Below are 25,192 nucleotides of genomic sequence, written 5' to 3' on the forward strand. Positions count from 1 at the left end.
AAATTAATATGATGCATCCAGTGTGTCTGGTTTTAGAGGTTAAGGACTATCCTTTGTGGTTTGGACAATGTAGCACTAGTTTGTATACAATGGTGGAACATTATTTTTTGTTTTCTATTTCCAGGTGAAGCCTTGAGGTGCAACTGTGGAGGCACCGCAAGATGTTCACAGCGTGTTGAGACCTGTTCCGGAAATAATCCAGTCTGTGCCAGCATCATCCTTCAAGCTGGATCCAGTAAGTACAGACTGCTCCCTCAGTGTGGTGTTCAGCTAAAAAACAAAGAGGAAAAAAAATCCTTATGTGGATCAGTTTAGAGTCGTCTCATAATCCATCCTGTCTTTATTTCATGTTTTCACAGATGTCAGCTATTTCAAGCGTTGCATGAAGGAAAATGACTGCAGGCTGCTGCTTATTTCACATTCTGCATCTGGCTTTTGCTGCAGCACTGATCTTTGCAACTGATGAATGGACAATAATCAAGCAACACATCTCCCAGTATTAGTAATACTGTCATGTGTTTTGTACTTTTCCACATTGTCATAATAAAGATCAAGATCATCAGTTGTAACTTTTGTCCTTTTTAAAACATTTTCTAATGGTAATTGTACGGTGGGCAAACAACATGTTCCTGAATTTAAATGTCATTGTTCGAACATATTTATAACATCCCAAGTTAATCCTTCTCAAAATTTTCTATTTTACTCAAATATAATCAGTGGTGGAAGAAGTACTCAGTTCTTCAACATAAAAGTGACAATACCACAGTAGAAATACTCTGTTAAATCAAATATATACTTAAAGTACACATTGTGCAGGATGGCCCATGCCAGAATTATGTATATATATGATGTCCCTGGATTCAAATACATCCAACAACAAAAAAGTACACTGCTTAACGTTTTTTTTTAACAGTGAGTTGGCTTCTTGTGGCTCAACTTTCGAGGCCCACTATCCGGCCATTTGATTGGTTGTCAGATTGTATCACATGACTGAAGAAACCAGGAAGTGTTTTGGTTACACAAGGCGGAAGCGTATTTTTTACCGAACCTGAAAGTGTTTTAGTTCTTAGCAGAAAACATTGTTAACGTGGAGCAACACGGTTATTACTCACTATCCACAGGGCGAAGTGGATATTGTTTTTCATTGTTGGTAAGAACGCCACCGTGTTATTCGTTTCCTTTTAGTATTTTCTCGTGTTAGCTTAGGTTAGCATTGCTCCTCGTCTCATCGCTATGAGCTTTAGCCTCGCAGCTAACTTGCAGTTGTTTTTATCTGGTTATTCGGTCAAAGTTTACACCAGCAGGTTAATCAGCTTGTTAGGAGGTTGTTATTGTTGTCTTCTGAACTCAAATACAGATATATTATCGAGATGTTGCTTATTAAAATACAAATTCTATAATATGGCGAGACAATATACTAAAAGCTCTGTGTGTCGAGGTGACAGGTGACACCGACACTGTCCTAACAAGTGACATATTTCAATTTATATAATGAAATTAAAATGTATGGGGCAGTAACCAACGATTTATTATTTGATTTTCCAAGTGACACCTTCAGACATCATTGCAAAACCCCCCCAAATGTACCTATTTTCAGTTTACATATTAGAAGATGGACCTAATGTTTTGCATTTCTTGAGAAACATCTGGAATAAATCAGTTGGCAATTCAATTTCTGTTCATTTTTCCGTTAACTGATCTTTAAGTTATAAAAATACAATACGACATTATTTATTCTAAAATGACAAATGAGCTTCTCCTTGATAAACTGTTCGTCAAACAAAATAACACAAAAAGTATTTATCAAATTATTAGATAATGAAAATAACTTCCATTATTCTGTTTTGTATCGGGGTTCTCATAGTTTTCCATGTTTTTATTTCTCCAGGTAGACGGGCTCGCTCCACTCCTTCCCATCCGATTCGGTTCTTCCCCGCTGGGAGTTTGGCTTCTGTCCTCGCTCACCATCAGTGCCTGTGTTCCCTGACTCCAGATTCGTCTTTACCCTTGTTGACCTGTAGTTTCAGCCCATCTCGTCCATAACAACCTCTGTCTCTGTCAATGGCTGGGCGCGGTGGCGGATCAACCAGGCCAAATGGAGCCACGGCAGCAAACAAAATCTGCCAATTCAAACTGGTGCTGCTGGGGGAGTCGGCAGTGGGCAAGTCCAGCTTAGTGCTGCGCTTTGTCAAAGGCCAGTTTCATGAATTCCAGGAGAGTACCATTGGAGGTAGGAGACAAAAACACTTTACGGTCCAATACCCAGCCCCCGTGTAGGTGTCGTTCACTAAATACAGCATTGGAGATCCTTTACTTGCTGCATACATGCACGTGATCTTTCAGGAGGATGGAAATATATACGTGGTCCTAAAACGCTAAATAATTCCGCTGATCTTTATTACTTACTTTCCTCAGCGGCCTTCCTCACTCAGACCGTCTGTCTGGACGACACCACTGTGAAGTTTGAGATCTGGGACACGGCCGGTCAAGAGCGCTACCACAGCCTGGCTCCAATGTACTACCGAGGTGCTCAGGCGGCCATCGTGGTCTATGACATCACCAACACAGTAGGTTTCACCTGCAGGGAAACAATGGGGGACGGAGTCTTATCAGCCGGGAGCAATGGGATGAACTCCGATGGGCTGTAGTTTTGTTAAATGTTATATCTTATAGAGCTGTATTGGGTTTGTTTGGCGGCAGAGTAGAGTACACTCTCCAATTGTTGGTCATTTAAGTCTAAAATTAGACCTGTTGGTGTTCAGACTTGTGGGTGTTTTGACGTCGCACACAAGTGTACTGCTATGACCCACCTGGGTTAAATATAGTTGTCATGTAACTACACCGGGTGAGAGCAATATTAATAAAGTTTCTCGCTCTATTAGGATACTTTTGCACGAGCAAAGAACTGGGTGAAGGAGCTGCAAAGACAAGCTAGTCCCAACATCGTGATTGCTCTGGCTGGAAACAAGGCAGACATCGCAAACAAGAGAGCTATAGACCTTCAGGTATGAAGATGCAGAAACATAAATCATTTCAGATATTCACAGCCTTATCCTATTTATAATTTAATACAATTGTATTAAACTTATCAGTACTGTAAATGTTTTGTAGTATCCTTAATATCTAAATTACGTTCTTAGGAGGCACAAACATACGCTGATGACAACAGTCTACTCTTCATGGAGACATCAGCCAAGACTGCGATGAACGTCAATGAAATTTTCATGGCTATTGGTAAGTGCTTCATGCCGCTGAGTCAAATGCCCCTTTCAACTGCTCCCACAGATGGCAAGACTTAAGTTTACCGCCCACTTATTTCTGCAGAAAAGTTAAATTGCTCACTAGTTTCCAGACAAGAGAACCGACACAGCTTGAAGGTGAACTGAACTGAATAGGAAAAGATTTCCACTTGACCTAATGACTTGTGCACACAAATGAACATCAATATTGTTTACCGTTAATGTTGAAGCACATTTAAGGGGACGTCAGCGATAACACAACTTTGCTTACAGGCAAAAGCGGACTAATGTCCACATTGCTTCATCCAAAAACAAAAGAAACAACATCCAGCTGCCTCGCTCAGATTAGATCGAAAAGAGCTGCTTGTTTCTAAGAGATGTTGGGTGCAGAGATCAATAAATGAAAAGGTTGTAAGTGTGAAGCTGAGAGTTTATTTTTAATGCTAAGCATGGTGAACAAACGGCATTAATGGGAAGGAATAAATTCAGTATTTGTCGACACTAAAATGGCAAAAACACAGCTGCTAGCCCGCTGCTAACACACTTTTTCCCCTTAGTGACCAGTGTCAATAAATAGATTAGTGTAACCTTTGTTTTGTATGTTGCAACTCTGAACCTTTTTAAACTTATTCAAACACCTGTGATTCTGTCCCTGCAGCAAAGAAGCTACCGAAGAGCGATCCTCAGGGTGGAGCTGGACAAGCGGGGCGGACCAGGACAGGAGTGGATCTACAAGAAACTGCTCCTCCGAGCCGCAGCAGCCAGTGCTGCGGCGGCGGTGGCGGCGGCGGCAATTAGCAAGTACAAAACAATGAACTTAGTAAGCGAGCCCTGAACATCGTTTTAAGGACGGCACGTAGCTAAAAACCCAGAGTGGCAGGAGAGGGCAGAGCCATTCGCCACCTCTGCACTTAAACTGAGATTACAGATGCGATTATCTGGATCCTCTTTGATTAAAGGAACTTCTTCTTCTTCTTCTTCTTCTTTTTTTTTTTTTAACAATCATAAGCTAGAGGGAACAACCAAGATCCCTCACTATTCTCTTTCTTTCCCCTGTGTATCTATCTATCTATCTATCTATCTACCTCCCTCCCTGTTCATCTTCAGCCTCCGTCTCCGTTGATTGAATTCTGTCTTAAATGATTTATTTTGATGGGTGATGGTAAGGTTGTTTCGCCATTTTCCCTATTTGTCTGAGTGTGTGTCTATGTATGTGTGTGTATGTATATAGTATATACACACACATGTACTGTATATTTGCAGTTTACTTTTCTACTCTTGTCATTTCCCTCTACATTGATCATCATCATGAAAGATACAAATACCCAACTACTAATGCTGAAATTGCAAACGACAGTTACAAGTTACGAGTTATTCTTCAAGGCTTTTGTCTCATTGCGGTTTAGAGAACAGCACTTTGTTGTTGTTGGGGACCTGGACATGACACAGCTATGAGGACAGATCTACTTTGCTTATTGAAGCAGGTTGTAATTTAATAGGCTACACATCTGAAGATGTTTATGAACTGTGCAACAAATGCAGTTGTTTGCATTCATTGTGTATTGATACCTGTAACACCAGAGAGTTGTTAGCCTTTTTTAAAAGAAATGTTAAAATATCTTGTAAATCTAAAAAAAAAAGAAAGAAAAAAAGTAATAAATAATGTGCAAGAATGATTTTGTTTTGAGTTGTTTTGCAGTGGAATGGTTTGGCATTGCATGATTATTTATGTTTGGGTTAGTGCAGGTGGGATGAAAGTACAGCCTCCCTAAATAGGGTTTTTAGATGCGTAAGATACGTCATCGGCCCAAATACAAGACGTTATTTTTTTGTGAAAATGCTTTTAATGCAAATTTTAATTTGGATTCTAAATTGGAATCAGACGTACCATGTTTATTTTATCAAGATTATTTTTATAGATTTATTTTTATGGATTTCCTTATTTTGTTTTTATTACAGCTTGATGATACACCTGCCTTACTGAAAGGTGTTCTCATCGTCTGTAAACAGGTGTTGCAATAAGGTGATTCTGGCTCATAGAGGCATTACAAGCTACTTTAATATATATTGTTTTGCTAAATACATGTTTAATTCTATATACATGTTCATGTTTTGCAGTTAAGACATGTCTCTCCCTGCCTTCTCCTCAAGGCTAGTCTTCAGCTCGATTTAGAACAAAATAAATGTTGTAGGTTGACGATATATTTATTTTTTAGGATTAAAGCACGGATGTGCAGCAAATACATTTTTGTTTGTTCGTAAAGCTATGTTAATTCCATATTCATCTCTTAGTCACAGTTTAGATCCTTAATCCTGTTACTAATAAATGTAAGCATCATATTTTTGGCCTGTTGTCTACAATGCAAAAACAGTTTAAAAATGTACTGAAAGACTTGAAACAATCAGCACAAACGGCATCAGTAAATATTTCCCACCACTAGATGGCAGCAGAACCCTTTAATCTAGATTCACTGGTCACAAATGGATCCATTTGAAGGCATGTGTTATTCATTTACATGCGGTCAGTATTTCCTAATTAAAGGAAATTTAAAAGAAAACATTTAATTGATGTAAAAATAATTGGCAACTATAATGAATGATAATGGATTCAAAATCACGTTCAGTCAAAAATTTCAATTCGATAGCTTCATGAAATTTAGCATGTGTATGCATACACACACGTGTGTGAAAGTGGACAGTGTGTGGATTGACAATGCAAATAGCCATTACTGGCAAAGTGAGAACAAAGAGGATCAGAGGATCAGCATGATGGTAGTGGTGCGCTCACCTGATTATCCCACAGCTAATGTTAAAGCAGGGTTTCTCTGGGTTAATGCAGCACTTCACTCTGTTGTGATGCACTCTTAAATAGAGCTCTCTTTCAGGTCTTAAGTCTATTAGCTAAAGAAACTGTAGAATAACTTGAATGACATCCGTGCAAAGGAGGTGTTCAGAGTCTAAAGGATTTAGAAAAGTATTTGTTGCAGATGCCTGAGCGTTTGGGAATGTAGAGTACAATATGAAATAGTGAAAATCCTCTCAACATACGCTCACTCTGCTAAGTTTATTTGGTATTATTGAAACTGTTTTAGAGAGTTGTTGATTCAACTTAATGGTCATTTTGGAAGCTCTCGTTTGTGGCCTAACCAGCCCGATCTTGACTATTTAGTACAATAAATTAATGGTCAGTAACAGTGGAGAGACATGATCTCAATCACTGTATTTTGGAGACAGTATCTAAGTTTCCATCCAAATGGAGCACACATTTAAAATGTATTTACAGTATGTCTGCAAAATAAAATGTGTGTTTCTGTCTACTACTGTTTTGTGAATGTTAGAAGTTGGTTGTATTGAGATAAACCTTTGGGAACATAAATGTTCCAGTAGGTTGCCATTAAAGCATCGCAGAAGAAGAAAAAACAAAATGACGCAATTCAGTGCCAGTTAAACCTCAATTGGTCTGATCCTTCATGTTAAAGAAAACTACGACTATGTAAAGATTTTTGTACCCGAAAATGGCGAAAACTGTCCATTAGGCTGACAGCCCTATTATTGTGGTTTTGATGCCTCAAACACAACATTAAATCCACTTTTAAATCCATTTGAACACACACACATATATACAGGCGCACACTCGCTTCAGAGACAGGCAGCGTCTCTGCCAAAAGCAGGCTGCCGCTCTGTTCACAGTAAATGATTTCTCATTTGTTGAGCTGTCAATCAAGATGTGTTCTGTCAAAAGAGAAACTCATTTCTTACTTGGCCTCTGTGAATCATAATGGTGTGAGCGCTGGACTGAAATTGACTGCGTTTAGTGGAGGAGATTTGCAGACTAAAGGAAATGTGCCCTGAAAAACAGATGCAACCTTTTACGTGTTCACATTATTTGTTGTTTCTTTTTTTTCATTCGCGGAAGAACTGAAACAGAAAATGAAGCTTTAGCATGTTGCGGTTGTATCAGCAATGAGGATTTATAGCTTCGCTTTAGTACCGTGATGTTATGTGTTTTTTTTATAGCCGTTCAAAAAGACAGAAAACAGTCAAACAATTCCAAAATGCTCACTGATAGATTCCTTCTATCTTCCTGGACAGAAAGAAACATCATTAAATACCAAGGGCACAGGGACGCGGTATCTGGATTGCATTCTGTGGTTTGAGATTTCCGCTGATAGCAGGCCCAATGTGTAATGTGGTGCAATAATTGTCTCTTATCTAAAATGAAACATCTCACTGTGTTGCCACCGGATAGGATGCTGGTGAGGAAGTGGAACCAGAATAAAGCACAATAAACAGTATAATGGATAGTGATACTTTTAAATGTCTTGCATTATGTCGCATTGTATTTGCCAAAGCTCTGTTTTACTGAGCATCCACACTGTCTCAGTAGTTCACTGACACATTGATTACGGATTACTGAAACCCAATTAGCTTGTTCAGTGGCATTCTGAAGACGGGCCGTGTTTTCTTGGTTCCTGATACAAAGGATTGAAATATTAAAGTAAGAGTTTGACATTTTGGGAAATGCGCCTGTTCGCTTTCTAAATAAGAAGATCAACTCTCATATCTGAACGGTACAGCCAGCAGGCGGGTAACTTAGCTTAGCTTTGCTTAGCCTAGCTTATCATAAAGGCTAGAAATAGGGGGAAAGAGCCAGCCTGATAACCAGCTCTGAAGTTCTCTAGATTCGTTTTTATGCATACATTTTTGTAAAAATCAATCAAATTTGTCACATTTTTTTGGACAAATTTAGGCTAGCAGTTTCCAGTCTTTATGCTACGCTAACTGGCTGCTATCTGTAGCTTCATATTTACCATGCAGATATAGAGTGCATGTTTGCACTTCCGGTTCCCTTGTCTAGAAGTCAATGGTGTTTTGGGTTAACCCGAATTTTAGGGTTTTGTTCTACGACATACATTACATCAGTAAATCCCCTCGTGTAAATTTAGTGTCATAAAAAGTTTGTTGCTAATAAATGACTAAATAAGACTACAAAACATCATCACGCTGACTAGTTCAGCTTTAAAGCCTTGTGTATTTTGCGAGTCGTTTAGCTGGTTTAACTTCAACAATCATACAATCAAACATGTAAGTACCATGAATGTGTTTGCCATGAAGCTTATTTTCTGCAATAATCCAAAATAAAATGTCAAAATCCCATTGACTTTTTGTCGAAGGAACCAGTGCGATGCTAACTTCCAGGGTTGGCCTGTAACAATATGTCACCCCAACAGTCTTTATGCAACACTTGACTTCCATTAAGACTGAGAGGAAACTATTTTATTTTGAGCAGGTATTAAAAAGTATCAAACCTCACAATCTTCCCAAATGTCACATTTGCATATAGTTATTTTTGTGGGGAGATTTGCTGCCTCACACTCTTCTTAGAGTAACATATACTGTGTATATGGGCTATATTGTAGGACTTTGTTATTGAAGTCGATTCAGGATTTCATCTCACGACAAGATAATACAAAAAAATACACCTCCAATGTTTCCATGACTCACCTGGATGTTGAATAGCCTTCAGACTTTGAGAAAGTGACTCACAAAACTTTTTTTTTTAAGTATTTGAAGGACTCCAGCAGTGAATTCAAGTCGTCTTTCAACCTCTCATCGTCTTTTCTTTGGAACCTTTTCTTCAAGGAATCATCGTTTTCTGGAGCATCTTTTTAATCCAGTGGACTTCATCAAGGCCAGAGATGGACGACTGTGTGCACTCAGCACATCTTACCCAGAGTGCATTGTGATCTTTCATCATTTTCACCAACCACTTTTCTGAGAAGCTTTCATCATCATTCCTTCCTAATTGTTAGATCTGCCTAAAAGTAATTGTGTTGTTTTTTTTAAATGCTACCTCAGACTTTCCCCCCCTCGCTCTGAAAATGTTCACGAATGATGTCGGTTTGGTTGCTCAGTGTCCAACAAACGGGAAGTAAAAACATGTTAAAGGAACTCTGGGAGGGACACATTGCATGTCTGGGTTTGATGACTTCATAGAGGTTTTTCAAGTAAAAGAGAAGGTCAGGCAAAGTAATAAAATAAATAATTACAATCTCAAACTATTTTAATTAATGTCTTTGGAAGTAGTATCATTTAAATGTACATAGGATATTATCCAATCAGTGGGACATTGCACTCTTTTTTCCTCCTAAAATGACAGACGAAGCAACTGTAGAAAGCCCAGCCCCCCAAAGGAAGAGAAATAGTTGACAGCAAAGAATAATCCTCCACATTAAGACGGAAGACGTTTGACTTTGAAGAAGGACAGAATCATTTAGAAATGTCCATTTCATTTCCTGTCATTTGTCACGTTGCGAAAGGATTCATTTTTTCTGTCTTCCCTTAAATTTACAGACGGCTTATACGACTCGATAATGTGATGGCCATTCAATAAAGACCATGAAATCACTTATGTGGTTTTTAGAAATAAATGACCGAAATGCTACATGCTTCAATAGCATGTGAGTCACACTGAGTCAGACGTTGATTATTGCACTCTTCACTGTGTTCAAAGCTGTGAGCTGCAGTCATTATCTGGCTCACAATGGTACTATATTGTTCCTATATTGTACCCTTCAAAGTGTCATATCAATCAAACTTTGAAGTCGGGGAAACGTGGCCATGGTGACCACGTTAAACTGAAATGAGCGTCGGGGTTTCTCGGTAATTCTGGGGCCAGAGGAATAAAAATGTCCTTTAATGAAAGCACTCAAGATGATGATGGAGCCGAGCATTCGCATTAACTTTGATGCTTGATTGGACTCGAGCTTCGTGGAAAGGGAGCAACCAAACAGGCCTAATGCATCCAATCTTGACAATAGGACTAGCTCTGTGTCTCTCTGCATGTGCATTGTTTTCGTTTGTATCCACAAACACACGAGACATCGCTTGATGAGCTGCGATATCTTACACCCTTGTCTGTGCTTGTATGTGCATACAAGCACATGCGCACCTTTTATTTTTAGGGTTGCTGCCTTGTGCTGCCGGGGGTCAAGCGTGCCAAAGGACTTCAATGAGAAGGACATAGCTCAAACTCCAAGTATATTTCCAACGAGGATCCATCATCGCCTGGCTGACAGCTGACTCAGACACACAGGTCGGCCAAAGCAAATCCAGGCATGTGACTGTGTCACTGTACTCCCGAGATCATCGGCAGGAATCTGCTTTTGAACATTTGCCAAACATTGCTAATGAGGGGCTCTACATAGGGGTGGGATTGGGGAGTGATGGCTGGCGATAGGCCTCCCCAGCCCACAAACAGGACACAAAGGTTAAGAGCATTTGACATGTCGGAGTAGTACAACATTTTCCTTTGACCCCCTCGATGCAATTCATCTTACTCCTAGTGACTCTTATGTGGTTGTGTTTTTAATAGATTCCATGACACACATTAGCATTGTTCCAAGGTTGTAAAAATACTAGTAGGTGTTTTATAAAGACTTTAAGGGAAGTCATGCAAAAATGTACAAAGAGAGTAAATAATTTTTCCAGGGTTATAGTCCTTAACTCCAGGAAAACAAACCAGGCATATTTTAAAAGGGTGTTTATAGTTTAACGCTCAGTCTGTTGTTTGTTGACCTCTGTGGCTCTGGAGGGAGAGGGAAAATAACCCTGATGGTGGCCGTAGAGACTACAAATTCATGCCACAAAGCCGACCTTACAAACTGGAGGTGATGCGGTTGCAATCCAGTTGCATTATGGGAGGTGTAGGAAAAAAAATTCAGGATATCTTGGCCTCTGCTGCTTTCATTTGGACTCTTCTTTTTTAAAATCTCTTGCAAGTGAATCAATTCTTGTTGTAGTAATTGTTTTGGTAGTGCGACACTTAATCACTGGAGTACCCCTTTAACATCTGCTCTGTTTTTAGCCCAAAGGCAGATTGATTTATATTAGTTTATCATATAGATATTTTGGTAGTGGTGTATAGTGCAGTCACAAATTTAAGGAATCTTTTTTAAAATGTGTTATTTATGTTATTGTTGATGTTTTTTGAATAGCCAACATGAATATTTATGTTTTTGGCTTCAGAAACCCAGTATGTCAGGTTCTAATACTGGGAACGTAAACTGTTTAATTTAGTTATTTTATATGTTAAGGACTCAAAAACACTAATCCAGATTTATTTAGAGTAGAATTATTATTCAAATATGAATTAACTAAAAAATACTTGGAAATGCTGCATTATCATTAAATTCACATCATTGCTGTGACTTAACTGCAGCCATATTTGTTATGCTTTAAAAAGTTACTCATGTTGGACAAATAAATCTAGTCAGTCATTTTACATTTTACATTCGCGACTGATTACATTTGTCCTCTCTACCTCTCTCTCTTTCTCTCTCTCGCTCTCTCTCATCCTCGCGCGCAACGATTTGGTATCGCAGTCGCGCAGGATGGCACAGCGCGCGCACATTGTCCGCGTGGTTCATCATTTGCTTGACTCGCTCGCGGAACTGAAACGCCTGCAACTGAGCTCGCGCTGGAATCTGTGACAACTGGGAATGGACAGCAGCAACGGAGGAGCCGTGAAACCGTCTCACACAGGTAGGGAAGCGGGTTAAATTCGTTCATGTGGAGGCGGGTTCTCTGTTTGTGAGTCGCTGTAGAAACATGCAGACTGCTCTTGTCTGTCGACTTAATGTTTTTACAAATGTTCCTACATCATGTCTCGTTGTCATGAGGTGAAAATGCATTTATTTGTGCAGAAGCTGTCCAAATAAGCTCGCTATGTGTGTGTGTGTGTGTGTGTGTGTGTGTGTGTGTGTGTGTGTCTGTCTGTCTGTAGGTGTTTTACTTTTCTAATATCAACACAATATATTAGTTTTACTTTAGTTCTTGATCCAGCTTGATTAGGGAAACCTTAGTGCTAGGATTCAAACAGTTCATACAATTTAAATTAAGTTTGCTGTCATGATTATTATCTTAACTTTAAAATAATTTACATTATCTGGTAAGTGTTTCAGAGGCCCAAACATGAAGGTATTCTAGTGTTTTATTTGGTAACTTCTTGACAGCTGTGGTATTCCTTCAGATGAAGGTCAAATGTCGTTAACCAGGTTAATGAATGGAGTAATTATTACCAACTTGTCACATCTACATCAGTTCCAGTAAAGGTTTGGATGAGATAGAAAACAAGAGACAACATTAAAGACTCAACACCGAATCTCTCCCTGTATAGTTTATGTGGTGGGCAAAAAATGCAAATAGCTCTGAATGTATTGTAATGTCCTGATTGGTGGTTATTTTCTTGGCCTCAATATTGATTGTTTAGTCTATAAAATGCAGGAAGAAATTGTATAATCTTAATTTCCTGAGCCTGAAGTTGAGACATTCAAAGTGTTTGTATTGTCTGAGCAAAAGGTGTTCACTTTGATGTCACTGAAGAGAGAATATCTGGCATTTTGCGTAAAAAAGCAGATACCAATTGCTTATTAAAGAAGTAACTGCTTCATTTTCTCAAAGCCTCAACTCATTCATTCTGTTGAAACACACGTGTGAGCCTTGCTGTCCATATTTCAGTTCAGTTGTGTTCCTTCCTGTGTGTCTCAAACCGTCATCACTGTGAGTGTTGCCATGGCTGACTCGGCTGCTCCTCAATTCGAGCGGAGTAGACCCACTTAAACACCCTGCACCGGCCACATCATCATCATATTCTGCATCCTCTTTTAAATGACCTTGCTCTCCTCTGTCCCTTCCTCTGAGTCAGCTTCAAACCTAAATGGCTCCAAATGACGGCCGCCCGCCTGCCAAGCGCCGCCGAAGAGACGCTCTTTCCAACTGCATGCGAGCAGTCGTTTTTTTTTCTTCCTGTGAACAAAAGGTCCTTGAATCATCAAATCCCACACCTCCCACTGCCCACTCTCCAGGGTGATGTTGTAATTTTCACTAGCACTGCTCCCGTGTGAGGCTGGTGGAGTTGGGAGTGTTTTTCTTGTACCTTTTTGTGATTCTGTTGGGCTCTCGGGTGTGTGTGCACAGCTGGGGCCGACTCGCACTATCTACAAACTCGCACTATCTGCGAAGGCTTAAACGAGCTAAAAGAAAGGCACATTCATATAGAAAATGTCATACATGAACTCACTTTGACTTATGTTAAATACATGTTACATTCAAATGTGAAGGATAATGATACGCTGCAATATGTTTTTCAAGGCATTTCAAGGCATTTCAAGTCTTCAAAAATACAATTTTAGTGACATAAAATCTTTAGTTTCACCAGACCAGCACCAAATGATCTGAGAGGTCTTCTTGTTAGCTCATAGCTTTTTAGCGGGTACAACAAATTGTGGTGCAAGGCCACCTAGTACTTTGTGGACGAAAAGAATATTCTTCAAGGCTGTTCTGGGGAGCACTGGTGGACAAGATATGCCTATAAATAAGATAAGCTAACCAGTCTCACCTGTCCCCCGCCCAGAGGTTCATATTTATTCATTGGCTCATTTCATAAAAGTGATACCTGAACATTGCTTACAATCAGATTGCAAATGCGCTCGCTCGTATGTAGAGCTGAAACATACATTTTATAAATTTAGATAATCGATTAATCATTTGTAAAATGTAAAAATAACAAACATGTTGCAGCTTCTCAATTGTAAGGAAACCTCGATGTGTGATGTGATGGTACTGAATATCTTTGCATTCTGGACTGTTGGTCACACACAACAAGCTAAGGCATCACCTTTGGCTTTAGGACATTTTGGAACGCATTTTCCATTTTTTCTGAAGTTTGCAAAACAATCCATAGTTTGATTTCGAAAATAATCAGCAGATTAATCTTGAATTAATTTAGTTGTTACTTGCAGCCCTGCTCGCATGCGTGTTCATTCGTGCAATGAGTCAAAATGAGCAAGAGGAAACGATCTCATGTTGTAAATTGCATCTTGCAAATTTAGTGAAATGGCTCCAAGATGCTCAGCAAATATTTTCATTTCTGCCCTTCTACCTCGCGTTGGGGTCCAAAACCAGCAATGTGTTAGTCCATCTCTCAAAACTCCTCCAGCCTATGACATTCAGCCGTTCATCTTTAAAAACAAAATATCATTTGTTGATAAAAGGCCTAATAATTTCCTTCAACAGAAGGGCACTGTGGTTTTTACAGGAGTGAATTGTGTATTCGTTGGGGACTGTTTTCAGTGATGGATTTGGTGCTCGAGTGATTATTTTCGGCTGCAGGACTGTGTATGCGATGGACTCCATACAACCTACGGTGCACATTTCATCATAGTCTCTGATACGATGGGAGGATTGATCACTCCATCTATCTTTGGGGTTTTTCTCTTGAATGGATCCAGAAATGAAAATATTGATTGATAGATTTAGAAAGAGGAGTTGTGAACGTGTGGCTTTACTGTTGCTGCCTGCAGAGCCCAGCGTATACCTTCACACAAAGCTGAGGGTTTCTACTGTCAGACCCAAGATCTAGCAGCGCTTCGCATCGCTCACTTTCCTGCACCTGGCAATAGGTCACATTCACAGATTACCTCTCTCACAAACACTGGTGATGAAGTTGACTGACCCGGCCTATCTTTTCTCTCCCTCTCTAACTTTCTCTCCCACCTCAGAGCGTTTCTCCTTGTCTGTACTTTGGCATTTGGCCACGGCCGTCTGTCTCGGTAAAAACCATCGGCTGTGAAATTGAGAATAATCATGTGGAACAAGATTGGGACGGGAGCAGCTTGAGCTCCAGCCCGTCGCTGTCAATGAACTCATGGCTCCTGCTGATAAAAGTCCACTGGGGGACTGTTGACGTGTGAGGAATATCATTTTCTGTCATCGGCGTGACGTAGCGACGATTATTCTACAAGACTCATCACTTCTTTAGTAAATTACCCAGAGCCGTGTTTTCTCTATGTTTTTAAACAGACACTATGGAGATATCCCATTGGTACTCACACATATTATTGCTCATGTGTGTGTGTTGTTGATATTCCACTGAAAGTGTTCAAGTTCGACGAATGCATTACTGGCCCACAAATCCCTTTCTTTATCTGAAGAGCCTCTGGATAGCTGGCAAGATAAAATGCAAATCAAGCAGGACAATACGCTGTCAAAAGTATTGTAATGAAACCCACATGAGAAAAAAACAAATATATGGAAACGATAGGAAAAAGTGATAATCCCATTATCTGTGCTGCACTTAGTCACAGAGAAACATCATTGTATGCTAACTTGAATTTTCTTATGCTGTTATAAATTATACAAAATAGTTTATTAGATAAAAGAGGTCAGGTTTAATGTGTTGAGATTACAAACAAGCCAATAATATCCCTGCAGGAATAATGTTTGAAATAGGAAATTTAATGCTTTGTTCTTAACATGTTACGTTTAATTATCAAACGCAGCCTCTTGTTTTGTCTCGGTGACCTTTTTCTTTAAATCCTGAATAATGCAAAACAAATTACAGAGAGCCGACTACATGGAGGTCGCAGGTCAGCAGTGTTGAATAAAATTACAGTTTTAACACCGTTTCAATGGTACACATCTAGCCCTACCTTCTGAATACAGAAAATAAGTACTTGGTCAAATACAAATTGACGTCCTGTGACGTTGCAGCCACTTTTCACTTTAATGAAATATATGTAATATTTAAACATTCGCCGTCTCAATTATGAGCTAAACTCATTCTGTGGCGGAGTTGGAATAAAAGCAATGCATTTTAGAAATACTTCTTCGTGTTTGAGGTATTTACCTCCTTTTTGTAAATTGCTGTTCTACAGATATTGCTTCTAGCAGGTGTACGGCCTCTTAAAGGTGCAGACGGAGCAACCACCTGCTCTGTGCCATCTAGGACCGCTGGTCCTAAATCAGTCGGGGATGGACATCTTTCATTATTTTCTGACATTTTTTAGACGAAACGATGAATCTAGACAAAAATCGGCAGAATAATGGGTAATAAAAATCTTTAGTCCCAACGCTACTTCAAATCGCTTTTCTTTTTTCGACCAACAGTTTAAAACCCAAAGATATTACATTTAAAATGACATGTGGCATCTTAACTAATTCTGTCAACCAATTAATTCACCGAGTGTTTCATCTCTAATGAACAGACTGCTTTATTTGTTTGGATGTATACAGAGGAGAGTGATAGAAAATACAGATGAGACAAAGGAGATGCATGTGACCAATGCTGTGACCAGAGCACTGCGGGCGCACATTCAGTGCTCCATAGCAGCCGTTTTCTACTCAGGACTTTATTGTTGCACCCCCTGCCTGTGTTGTCAACACACATTTCCTCTGCAGATGTCCGATAGTAACACGGAAAAAGTGACAATTAAGACAAAAAGATGTTTAGACTAACCCCCCCACCCCCTCACCTCAGACACACTGAAATGGATTTCTGCTTACGTCTCCCATCAAAGTTGTCATGGCTCTCGTTTTTGTGTCATTACACGTCACATGACGGCCTCCTCCACAGTGGCAGCTTAAACCTGCCTCTGGACTGATAACTGTGATTTTTTTTTTTTTTTTTTTTGTTTTTTTTTTTTGCTGCTCCCAAGGGGGGGCGGAGCACAGCCCCCCCCCCCCCCCCGACTCTCTGCTGACACAACACCCATAACAAGCCGGAGCCCAGGGTGTGAAAACAATCCTTCAAGGTGCTGCAAGAATGTAAGAATGCCAACAAAAGATCAATAGGAAACATGTAATGACAACACGAGCGGGTCAATACCGGGCTGTAATGAACTAAACACTGTAGAGAGGCAGGCTTTCTGTCTCTGAGACTAAGTTAAATGTCTGGTTACACCTGTAAGTAGTTTTCAAAGCTCATACATCACTACATCGACGGCATGAATGGCCTTCCCCGAGGTTGGATCATCAGCTTCCCTGTTTGGAGAAACATGAAGGTGTTTGTGAAAGCTGCTGGACTGTTGATCCGTACAAGGCGCAAAACACACACAGACACTGTCTCCCCCTTTTTTTCAACACACAACATTCTGTGAAAAAAAAAAAAAAAAAGTCCCTTGATTTCTCTGTCTTCTCTGAGTATTTTTACAAAATGCTGGCCGCAAAACTGTGTTTTGCATATCACATTTTACCTGCATTCAATGCTAAAAAACAAGGTTCACGTTGGCTTATATGTGGACGCCCACTCTGGCTTCTTGATGTCTGTATGTGACACAGCAGCCCTGATGGATAGTTGCTCTTTGAGTCCCCATTATAGGAACAGAGGGACAGGCAGACACCTTGAGGGCTGTGTGGGATGTTGAATGTCCGTGCGGTCCATTACCTCTCCACTCCCCTGTGGCTGCATTGCAGGTGATTCAACGCAGCAGGCAGCAGTGTGACAATGTCTCTGTGCGTGTGCGTGTGTGTGTGTGTGTGTGTGGTGTACAGTATATAGGTGTGAACGCCTACATATGTGTGTGTTTGTATGCAGTCGCAAGGATGTATGACTTAGACATGGCCACAGATGAAATGTCCTTTATAGACTAATGGACATGAACAGAATTTCTCAGAAAGAGAATTCTGTATATTTATTTAATTTTGCTCTTTTTTTAATCTCTGATTTTGACTTAAAAGTTGATCTCAAGACGAGATGTATCAGGATATATGAGAAACAGAAACTGAACAAAACACTTCCTCGGGCTAGTGTAATTATTAAGTTATTAAATCCAAAATTTGCTCAGGCGCTGGCCTTTATCGAAGATGAACTATGGGCCCTTGTGAATAAGCGCCACACTTTTTTTGTTCTCGACATAAAAATCGATTTTTGGCCCCTCCTGGAGAGAATTCAGCTGCATGCATGTGGGTTGATTTTTCTGTACTCCAGCACAAAAGACTAACTACTCTAATCACACTGCCTGCTGGAGGTCCTGTGAAGTGCAATCGCGTTATCTGGAATGGTCCCTCCTTGGCTCCTTTTAGCAGAAGTGTACACAGCGTCTTGAAGGCAGTTTTTGAGATAAAAACGTTATGTACCGTGGCAATCTAGAAGAGCTTCATTGTGTAAAGCCGGATAAATACTTCTTGAGGGTTTTGTTAGTGGCATGCAAAATGGGTTTATCCAGAGAGCAGCTTAAGAAAGAAATACCAAACATAAGAGTTTTTGATTTTTACATACGATGGCCTATGTCGTCATGTCCAGAAGCTACAATGTTTGTGTTTCTGTAAGGTGGCTAATCGCCAAGACATGAGAAGACGTCATCCGACGAAAGAAACAAAAAGCAGTAATTAATTTCATATAGAAATAAATTTAAATGTATAAGACAACCTTGTCTGTCAGAGATTCATTTTTTTCCAGACATAGTGAGAAAACAGTGGTCATGCTCGGACCTATAGCAGAAAGCCCAACGGTAGAATGGAATCCGATGAGGAGGAGGAGCACCCTGTTCATGTTGAAAACGTTTCTGTCCCCGGTTTTTCTCGGATCAAAAAGCTTTTGCTTTGTCATGGCAGTCTTCCTCTAAAATTATTTTGCTCTTTGTTCCTCCATTAAATGGTGTGTTATATATTCTCTCTAATGGCCATTACTACCCAACACAAAAGACCAGTCGAGCAGGCCGAATGAAATGGTCGTTAATTGAAGGGCACATTACAGCACGTCTGTTCATCGTGACTGAATCCCAGGGAGCTGAGGGCGACGCCTCCGGACTGTTGTGTCCACTAACAACGTATGAGCATCGCTCATCTGACAACGGTATCATTCTCGTGTTCTTTTTGATAACTCACTGTTGTATAGCCTACAGGCCCTTTTGGGTAACAGTTAAGGGCTGATAATTAATTATTGTTATTGTTACCATTTCCTTTTTGTACCTGTAAAGGAACTGTTTTGTGTGTATTCTGAAAGAAGTGACGTTTCCTGTTACTCCATTCCCTGTGGAGCATTTAACTCGGATGATGAGTTAGATGCTCCACAGCTGCTGAGAGCTCCAGATTGTCTCATAATGCAAAAATACTCCTGGAATATAGCAGTTAAATATTATGTTTTTGGTCAGTATTGTCCAGGAAGTGTCTTTCAATTTTTCAAGACTTTTGAATTTTTGGGAGTTATTTATAACAAAATAAGATTTTTATTTTTAATGATATCTTATTTAAAGGCCAGTTCAGAGAGAAATATTGAAAATGTACACCATTAAAAGTTAAATGATTAACCAAAGACAGTAGATTATGAGGTGTATCCATGATATCCATATTATCACCTTTAAGTTGATAAGATAATACATTTTGTAATATTTGAATACAAAGGAGTATTGCTTGACAGCATCTACTGCCTTTTAATTATCAAATGTTAGAGGCTCAGGCTAATACGAATCTGATTCAAACTGACTCAGACAAAGCTGTGCTTCTCCTTGCCCAACCACCTTAAAGAACCAGTGAGATAATTCTACCAATTAAACCCGTTTTACCTGGGGAGTGCACCTAATTAAAAGTCGATCCAATTTAGCCTGTCAGGTTTCCAATATGAGTCAGAGATAAGAACTCTGAAGATGGATGATTAGTGGAATGTGAGCGAGAGAGAGAGCAGTGATCTTATCTGCAGTCGTCTGTCAACGTTGGGATGATTCGCTCCAGAAAAGAAACCGCCGTTGAGTTTCTTCACGGTGTGATTGGATACCTCGGCAATTCTCATTGAAGTGAAAAGTAATTTAATCAAAAGTGCGGCTAGATAATTAATTACTAATGCAGTGTAGCCAAGAATCAACATAGTGACACAGTTATGGAAATTAGGGAGCACATGACTTTTACAGCAATTATTTCTATCTAGTTTAGCACCAATTCCTCTCTTTAAACCTCAAACAGCTGATTCTTTTTTTGGCCTCTTGAGGGCAGCGCAAACAAGTTGTGAACAGCTGTAGACTACTTTTAAAGTCACACAACTTATTACACACAAACTACTTGATCCAAATACCGAAGGCCCCTTTTCAAAACTATTATGTTTATAAGCTGAAATTGATAATATGAATGATTGTTTAACAGGAGATTAAGACTGTTGGTATGAGCTGCCACCTGAATGTTTATTACTCTGCTGTTTGATAATGCGGTAGTTTAGCGAATCTGTGCATTTTGCAAAGCTGCAAGTGTCACTCACCGGTGCACCAAAGTCATTTTTTCATATTCTCACACTCTAATTTCCACTTGCATATGCAGCAGAGGGCTTGCACAGCGTGGCTGTTGTTAAGGAGAGTAGTGCTGCACAACACAGTACTGTACAGCAAGGCGTCTATTGAAATCTGCCTGGATCAACCCAGACACTATCCAGACACCTCTGTGTTACTGAGGTAGTTGTTTTCACTATATATATATATATATATATATATATATATATATATATATATATAGTTGATCTGATATTTCTGCCACTCCTGGGGGAAGAATAAGCATTTGGCACCTATTGTGACTGGCCTTTATAAAGAGCCAAGGGTCACACTACCAAGGCCACACAATGTATATTTATCAACTAAAGCTAGACATGGGCGAGACAAATGACTTGGAAAACCACCCTGAACACGTCTCTTAGTCATTCTCATTAGTCATCCCTCCGCCCACCTCCTGCTATCACTCCACATGGAAAGCATACGTTTCCTCGCCAAACGGATGTGTTTTCTCCTCGGCATGCCATCAGTTTACATAAACATATTCAGCATTTTTTGCAGTGAGAAAGCAAGTTGGAGCCAAAGATGAAAATGCACTTAAAGAGGGCGGCACAGAGACAGATTGAGATACGGCGCATGACTCTGTGATTTGAGATGTCGCGAGTCTCTGCTTCAACCTGTGTTATCGGTGTCGTGCAGTGACTGATCTGAGAGCTGTCAGGAGCACGAAGCCCGAAGGGGGAAACGGGCAGGAAGTGGCTTAACCCTGCTCTGAACCCGGGTCCTCTCCAAATGTAAACGCGTGTTCACGCCTGTGTGTCGGTCACAGGAGAACTGAACGGTCCTCAGCTGAAATTCCTCAAATGGCTACCAGGGTGATTCCCAATGCCAAGTTTAGAATCACGTTAATTTTTTTAAATTTAAACTATTGAGTGTAATAAGGGAGAGGATCCCAACAACCCCACTACCTTGACTGTTTAAAGGTGTAACTTCGTATGCCGTGCTAATTCTTGTAATAAACCCTCTTTGTTAAATGTATCTAAAACTATTAAAGAGAATTTAGGTCAAGTCTTGTTTTGAGCGTGGAGAGAAGGAAGAGGATTAGAACAGACTTCAACAGCCCACATCTCCCAGTCACAAAAGACAGAGAACAGCACAGTTCTCTCAACTACTCAATCTCATTATAATCAGCACTCCCTCGCCACATTTTTATGCCAGAAAGATCTTTGAAACTAGCCATATTTCATCATTTTAAAACATAGACCTGATATATAGTATGTTTTTATTTATTTGAATTTCTTTTTCTCACTTCATTCTTGTTGAGACGTCAGAGATTTCAATTTCAAAGTTTGATTTAATACATTATCCTGCTTGTTTGTGTACAAATTCAATACAGTAGAAATAAGTGAGTGTCTTGACATTGCCACTTTCCAAATATGAAACTATTCAATTTGGGCATCCTGATGATTTAGTGTTTAGAAAATGCTCCTCGTAGCCTAAAGGTTTCTTGTAGTACAGTCTTGTATTGAATGCTGCACCTTATTTGTTTGCATCAACTACCTTATAAGATTATTAGCAAATTCTGATTTTGATTACCAAGACACTTTCCTGTTTTCTTGTGTTTGCGTGTGTCTAAATGCACCGTTAGAGTTCCAGTACACTGCTGTCACTCATGCACAGGTCACATTTGCTTTGGTCCCCAAAGAAGCCTCGGGGCTCTCCCAGATGGCCGATGACAGATGCCCACAATCGCTGTTGCCCTTGGTTGGAGTGCAGTTCCTCCCTCTAGATAAAAAGAAAAAGTCTCCTCATCAAGTCCCCCCCAACACACACATGTTCCGGTTCACATTTTTCCATACCCTGATTTATTTTCCATCATGTTCTGTCTCTCTTGTGTTTCGGTCTGCCTTTACTATATTAAAAATCTCAGTTTGTTTGAGCTCCATTTTGGTTTTCCCCAACATCCACTCCTCTCCTGCACCGTTCCTCCACCTTGGCTTGATCCCATGTGTATATACTTAGTGTATATACTGTGCATTTTTATTACTTTATCTTCTTAAATCTAATAGGTCCTGCTCGGTTATTTTATTTTATTACATTGTATATATTGTGCATTTTCCACACTTAATATTTTTATTATATTGTGTAACCCTGTTTGCTGCTGCCACAGACAAATTTCCCCTTGGGGATGAATAAAGTACTATTCTATTCTCTATTCTTCTTCATGTCCTCTGCTCCTTTGTTATCATGGAGCTGGATGCTTACCAAAGGGTTTTAGCCACATCGAGGTGTCAATTCTTATACCTAATGTCCTGTCACTGGGCAAAAAACATGGAGTCAGATCTCGTATTTAACCCTGTCAGACATATAGTATTGAAACATGTGTAAAATTTGCAGTGAAAGAATTTTCAGCACTCTGCAAGTTGAATTTCAGTTAATAAAGAATTTAATGGAAACTAATGGCACATGATGGAAGGCGGTGGAACAACTATTCAAAACTCTAAAACATTTTGGTTTGTTTGTGATGAGGGATATGCAATGAAAACAATATGTAATGTTTTGTAAATAAATAAGCATTTACTGTACATGGTGTCGTCCTTCAAAAGTAAAGACACTGAAATATAGTAGCTCTCTGGTTCACATTCTGCTCCGTGTGAGAGAGTTATTTTATTTCTGTCTCCATGTGACAGCCTGGCCACATGCTAGAAGACACTCTGTTTAAAAGACTCCACCTGGGGGAAGGAGATTACATTTTGTCATTCCTGACAATGGCCCACCTCAGCAGTGTTTACATGGAGCATGGAGCACAAATGTACCTTTTTAAGTGAATGTGTCGAGGTTTGTGCTGAAAGAAGATTAAGTGCACGGACAGGGGTTTATTCTAAATAGGCATGGCCACTGGGTTTCTCCGATTAGGAAGCAGTGTGTGCCAAAATGTGGCGTATATGTACATTGCTAACAGCCTCCACCAAAGCACTGATGTTGAAGAAAACAGTGGGGCTCTTTGGACAAAAGATGTAATAATTATATTTAGTTATTGCATTTGTAATATTGTGTGGCAAATGATGAATATTACATCCAATTTCATTATAGTTCACCAGCGTCTGTTGATGGTGTTCTGAAAATTCCAAAAAAGGGGTTTAATTCTTCATATTCAGTTGGTCTTCACAAACTAAAATTCTTAAGTACATAAAATAAAGTACTTTCTTACATTTTCATCAAAGTCACACATGCTCTTCTTCTTCTGAGTCCATTGCTGAGAATAGGTTCTTACCTTCTGGGGTGAAGCAACATCAGGCAGATGCTTCTCTAAAGTTTAAGGTCAAATGTCAAAGATTTTGGCTTACACTTTGTGCGCGGTCACCGCTGACAGACAGGTGTCATTTAATCCCGCTCATAAACGCGGCGGCAGCTGCCAGCTTCTCATCAATCTCATAACCATAATATACGGCAGCTTGTCGGGATCAAACGGATCGGCATAATAGACTGACCATAAGAGTGACGGTGCATCATGGTCTGTGCAGGTATAGCAGGTGTGTGATTGATCTGCTTGTGTTTCTAGGTTGTGGGTACTGGTTTGTTGATCAGTAGTGGTATGTAATGATGAGCTTGAATAATATTGTACATATTCGGCACAGCGTTTGAGAAATTAGAAAAAACACTTGACCTCAGCATTCATGTATATCGTTACTGGAAAAATTGTACATTTTTGATTGTAATTTAAAATGAAAAGCTTTAAAAATCACGTTAATTTGTCTCGCGATGATATAATGGATTTTGATATTCAGTAAGCCTGTTGGATTGGATGACTAGCCTGTACTGGCAAATACGCTACAGTACTTTGCCAAAGAGGTAGTAATCTGGGCCGTCAGGTCCTGTGGAGCTTTCCAACACATCAGAGAAGGTGACAGCTGATTGGCTGCTCCACCTCCTCTCTGGCTGTCAAACGGTCTTACAGTGACAAACAGACACACAGGTGTGTGTGTGTGTGTGTGTGTGTGCGTGGTCAAAAGCATGTTTAACACTATTTATTTGCTTATTGTATCTGAGGGTCTTCTGAAAGCTATTTTGTGTGTGTGTGTGTCCTAAGATACCAGTGGTCTAATTACAGAGCTGGCTTGTCAGAAACATGTTCCCTCTTTGTTTAACATTGGACCTGATCTCCTGCTACAGAGGTGTGTGTGTGTGTGTGTGTGTGTGTGTGTGTGTGTGTGTGTGTGTGTGTGTGTGTGTGTGTGTGTGTGTGTGTGTGTGTGTGTGTGTGTGTGTGTGTGTGTGTTATCTGGTGATTGCTGTGAGGTGTCCACAAGATGGATGCCAAATCAGTACAGACGTTTGTTGGGAATCTAGCCAAGCTTCCCCTGAGTGTGTGTGTGTGTGTGTGTGTGTGTTGGGGCGTGGGGGGAGGGTGTTTTTTAGCATCTTGCGGGGACATCAATCTATTTACACAGTCACATTATGGGGACTAGTGTTTTATTTGTGGGGACAAAAAGGGGGTAATTGCACATCCCTGTAACATAAATCATTACATTTTACGGTGAAGGTTTAAGGCTAGGGTTAGGTCCCCCCCACCTCATTTTTGTTACCTGCTACATGTCATCTTTTCAATTCATGCAGACGGAGTATTTAACTTGAGTGAGAAATGCAGTGTAAGTATTTTGTTAATGCTACTAAAAGAAGTCTTTTGAAGTGGTCAAGCAAAAATTTGATATTCTGAAAAGGAATATAGTAACAAACAATTTTAAAATCTATTTTAAACCAAATTTAAATCAATAATTTCAATAGCCAGTTATGTTTGAATAGCCAGTTATGTTTGAATATCGCTACACAAATCGCGACACATCATCAGGAAGAGATGAACGTTTTTTCTCCACCGTCGCTCGATACAAGGACACAAAATTGATCATTTTTTGAACCAAAAAA

At 39.8% G+C, this 25,192-nt stretch overlaps 3 protein-coding genes across 4 annotated transcripts in view; all 3 read left to right on the top strand.

The window, feature by feature from the left end:
- Positions 1-562, top strand: part of LOC116380521 (phospholipase A2 inhibitor and Ly6/PLAUR domain-containing protein) — a 2,239-nt gene extending 1,677 nt beyond the window's left edge. Inside the window, exons 2-3 of the mRNA XM_031842429.1 lie at positions 125-235; positions 360-562. Of these exons, the coding sequence (XP_031698289.1) occupies positions 125-235; positions 360-463 (215 nt within the window). The 3' untranslated portion in view covers positions 464-562. The remainder of the gene's footprint in view (positions 1-124; positions 236-359) is intronic.
- A 431-nt stretch (positions 563-993) lies between these two features.
- LOC116381096 (ras-related protein Rab-5C-like) lies at positions 994-4,037 on the top strand. Its single transcript, XM_031842934.1, has 6 exons — positions 994-1,150; positions 1,889-2,230; positions 2,416-2,567; positions 2,883-3,005; positions 3,141-3,234; positions 3,898-4,037. Exons 2-6 carry the CDS (start codon positions 2,062-2,064, stop codon positions 4,035-4,037), a joined length of 678 nt encoding a protein of 225 aa, XP_031698794.1. The 5' UTR covers positions 994-1,150; positions 1,889-2,061.
- Positions 4,038-11,610: 7,573 nt separating this feature from the next.
- LOC116381187 (zinc finger protein 385C-like) overlaps positions 11,611-25,192 on the top strand; it is a 53,412-nt gene continuing 39,830 nt past the window's right edge. For both annotated transcript variants that reach the window (XM_031843109.1, XM_031843110.1), the window contains exon 1: positions 11,611-11,783. In XM_031843109.1, the coding sequence (XP_031698969.1) occupies positions 11,741-11,783 (43 nt within the window). In that variant the 5' untranslated portion in view covers positions 11,611-11,740. The remainder of the gene's footprint in view (positions 11,784-25,192) is intronic.

This window comes from Anarrhichthys ocellatus, unplaced genomic scaffold, assembly GCF_004355925.1.
Source record: "Anarrhichthys ocellatus isolate YVR2014 unplaced genomic scaffold, GSC_Weel_1.0 scaffold4, whole genome shotgun sequence".
Lineage (NCBI taxonomy): Eukaryota > Metazoa > Chordata > Actinopteri > Perciformes > Anarhichadidae > Anarrhichthys > Anarrhichthys ocellatus.

Coding starts and splice junctions, on each gene's coding strand:
- LOC116381096 (XM_031842934.1), top strand. CDS start 2,062: ATGGCTGGGCGCGGTGGCGGATCAACCAGGCCAAATGGAGCCACGGCA. Junction 2,568..2,882: donor TCTATGACATCACCAACACA/GTAGGTTTCACC, acceptor TCGCTCTATTAG/GATACTTTTGCACGAGCAAA. Junction 3,006..3,140: donor AGAGAGCTATAGACCTTCAG/GTATGAAGATGC, acceptor TTACGTTCTTAG/GAGGCACAAACATACGCTGA.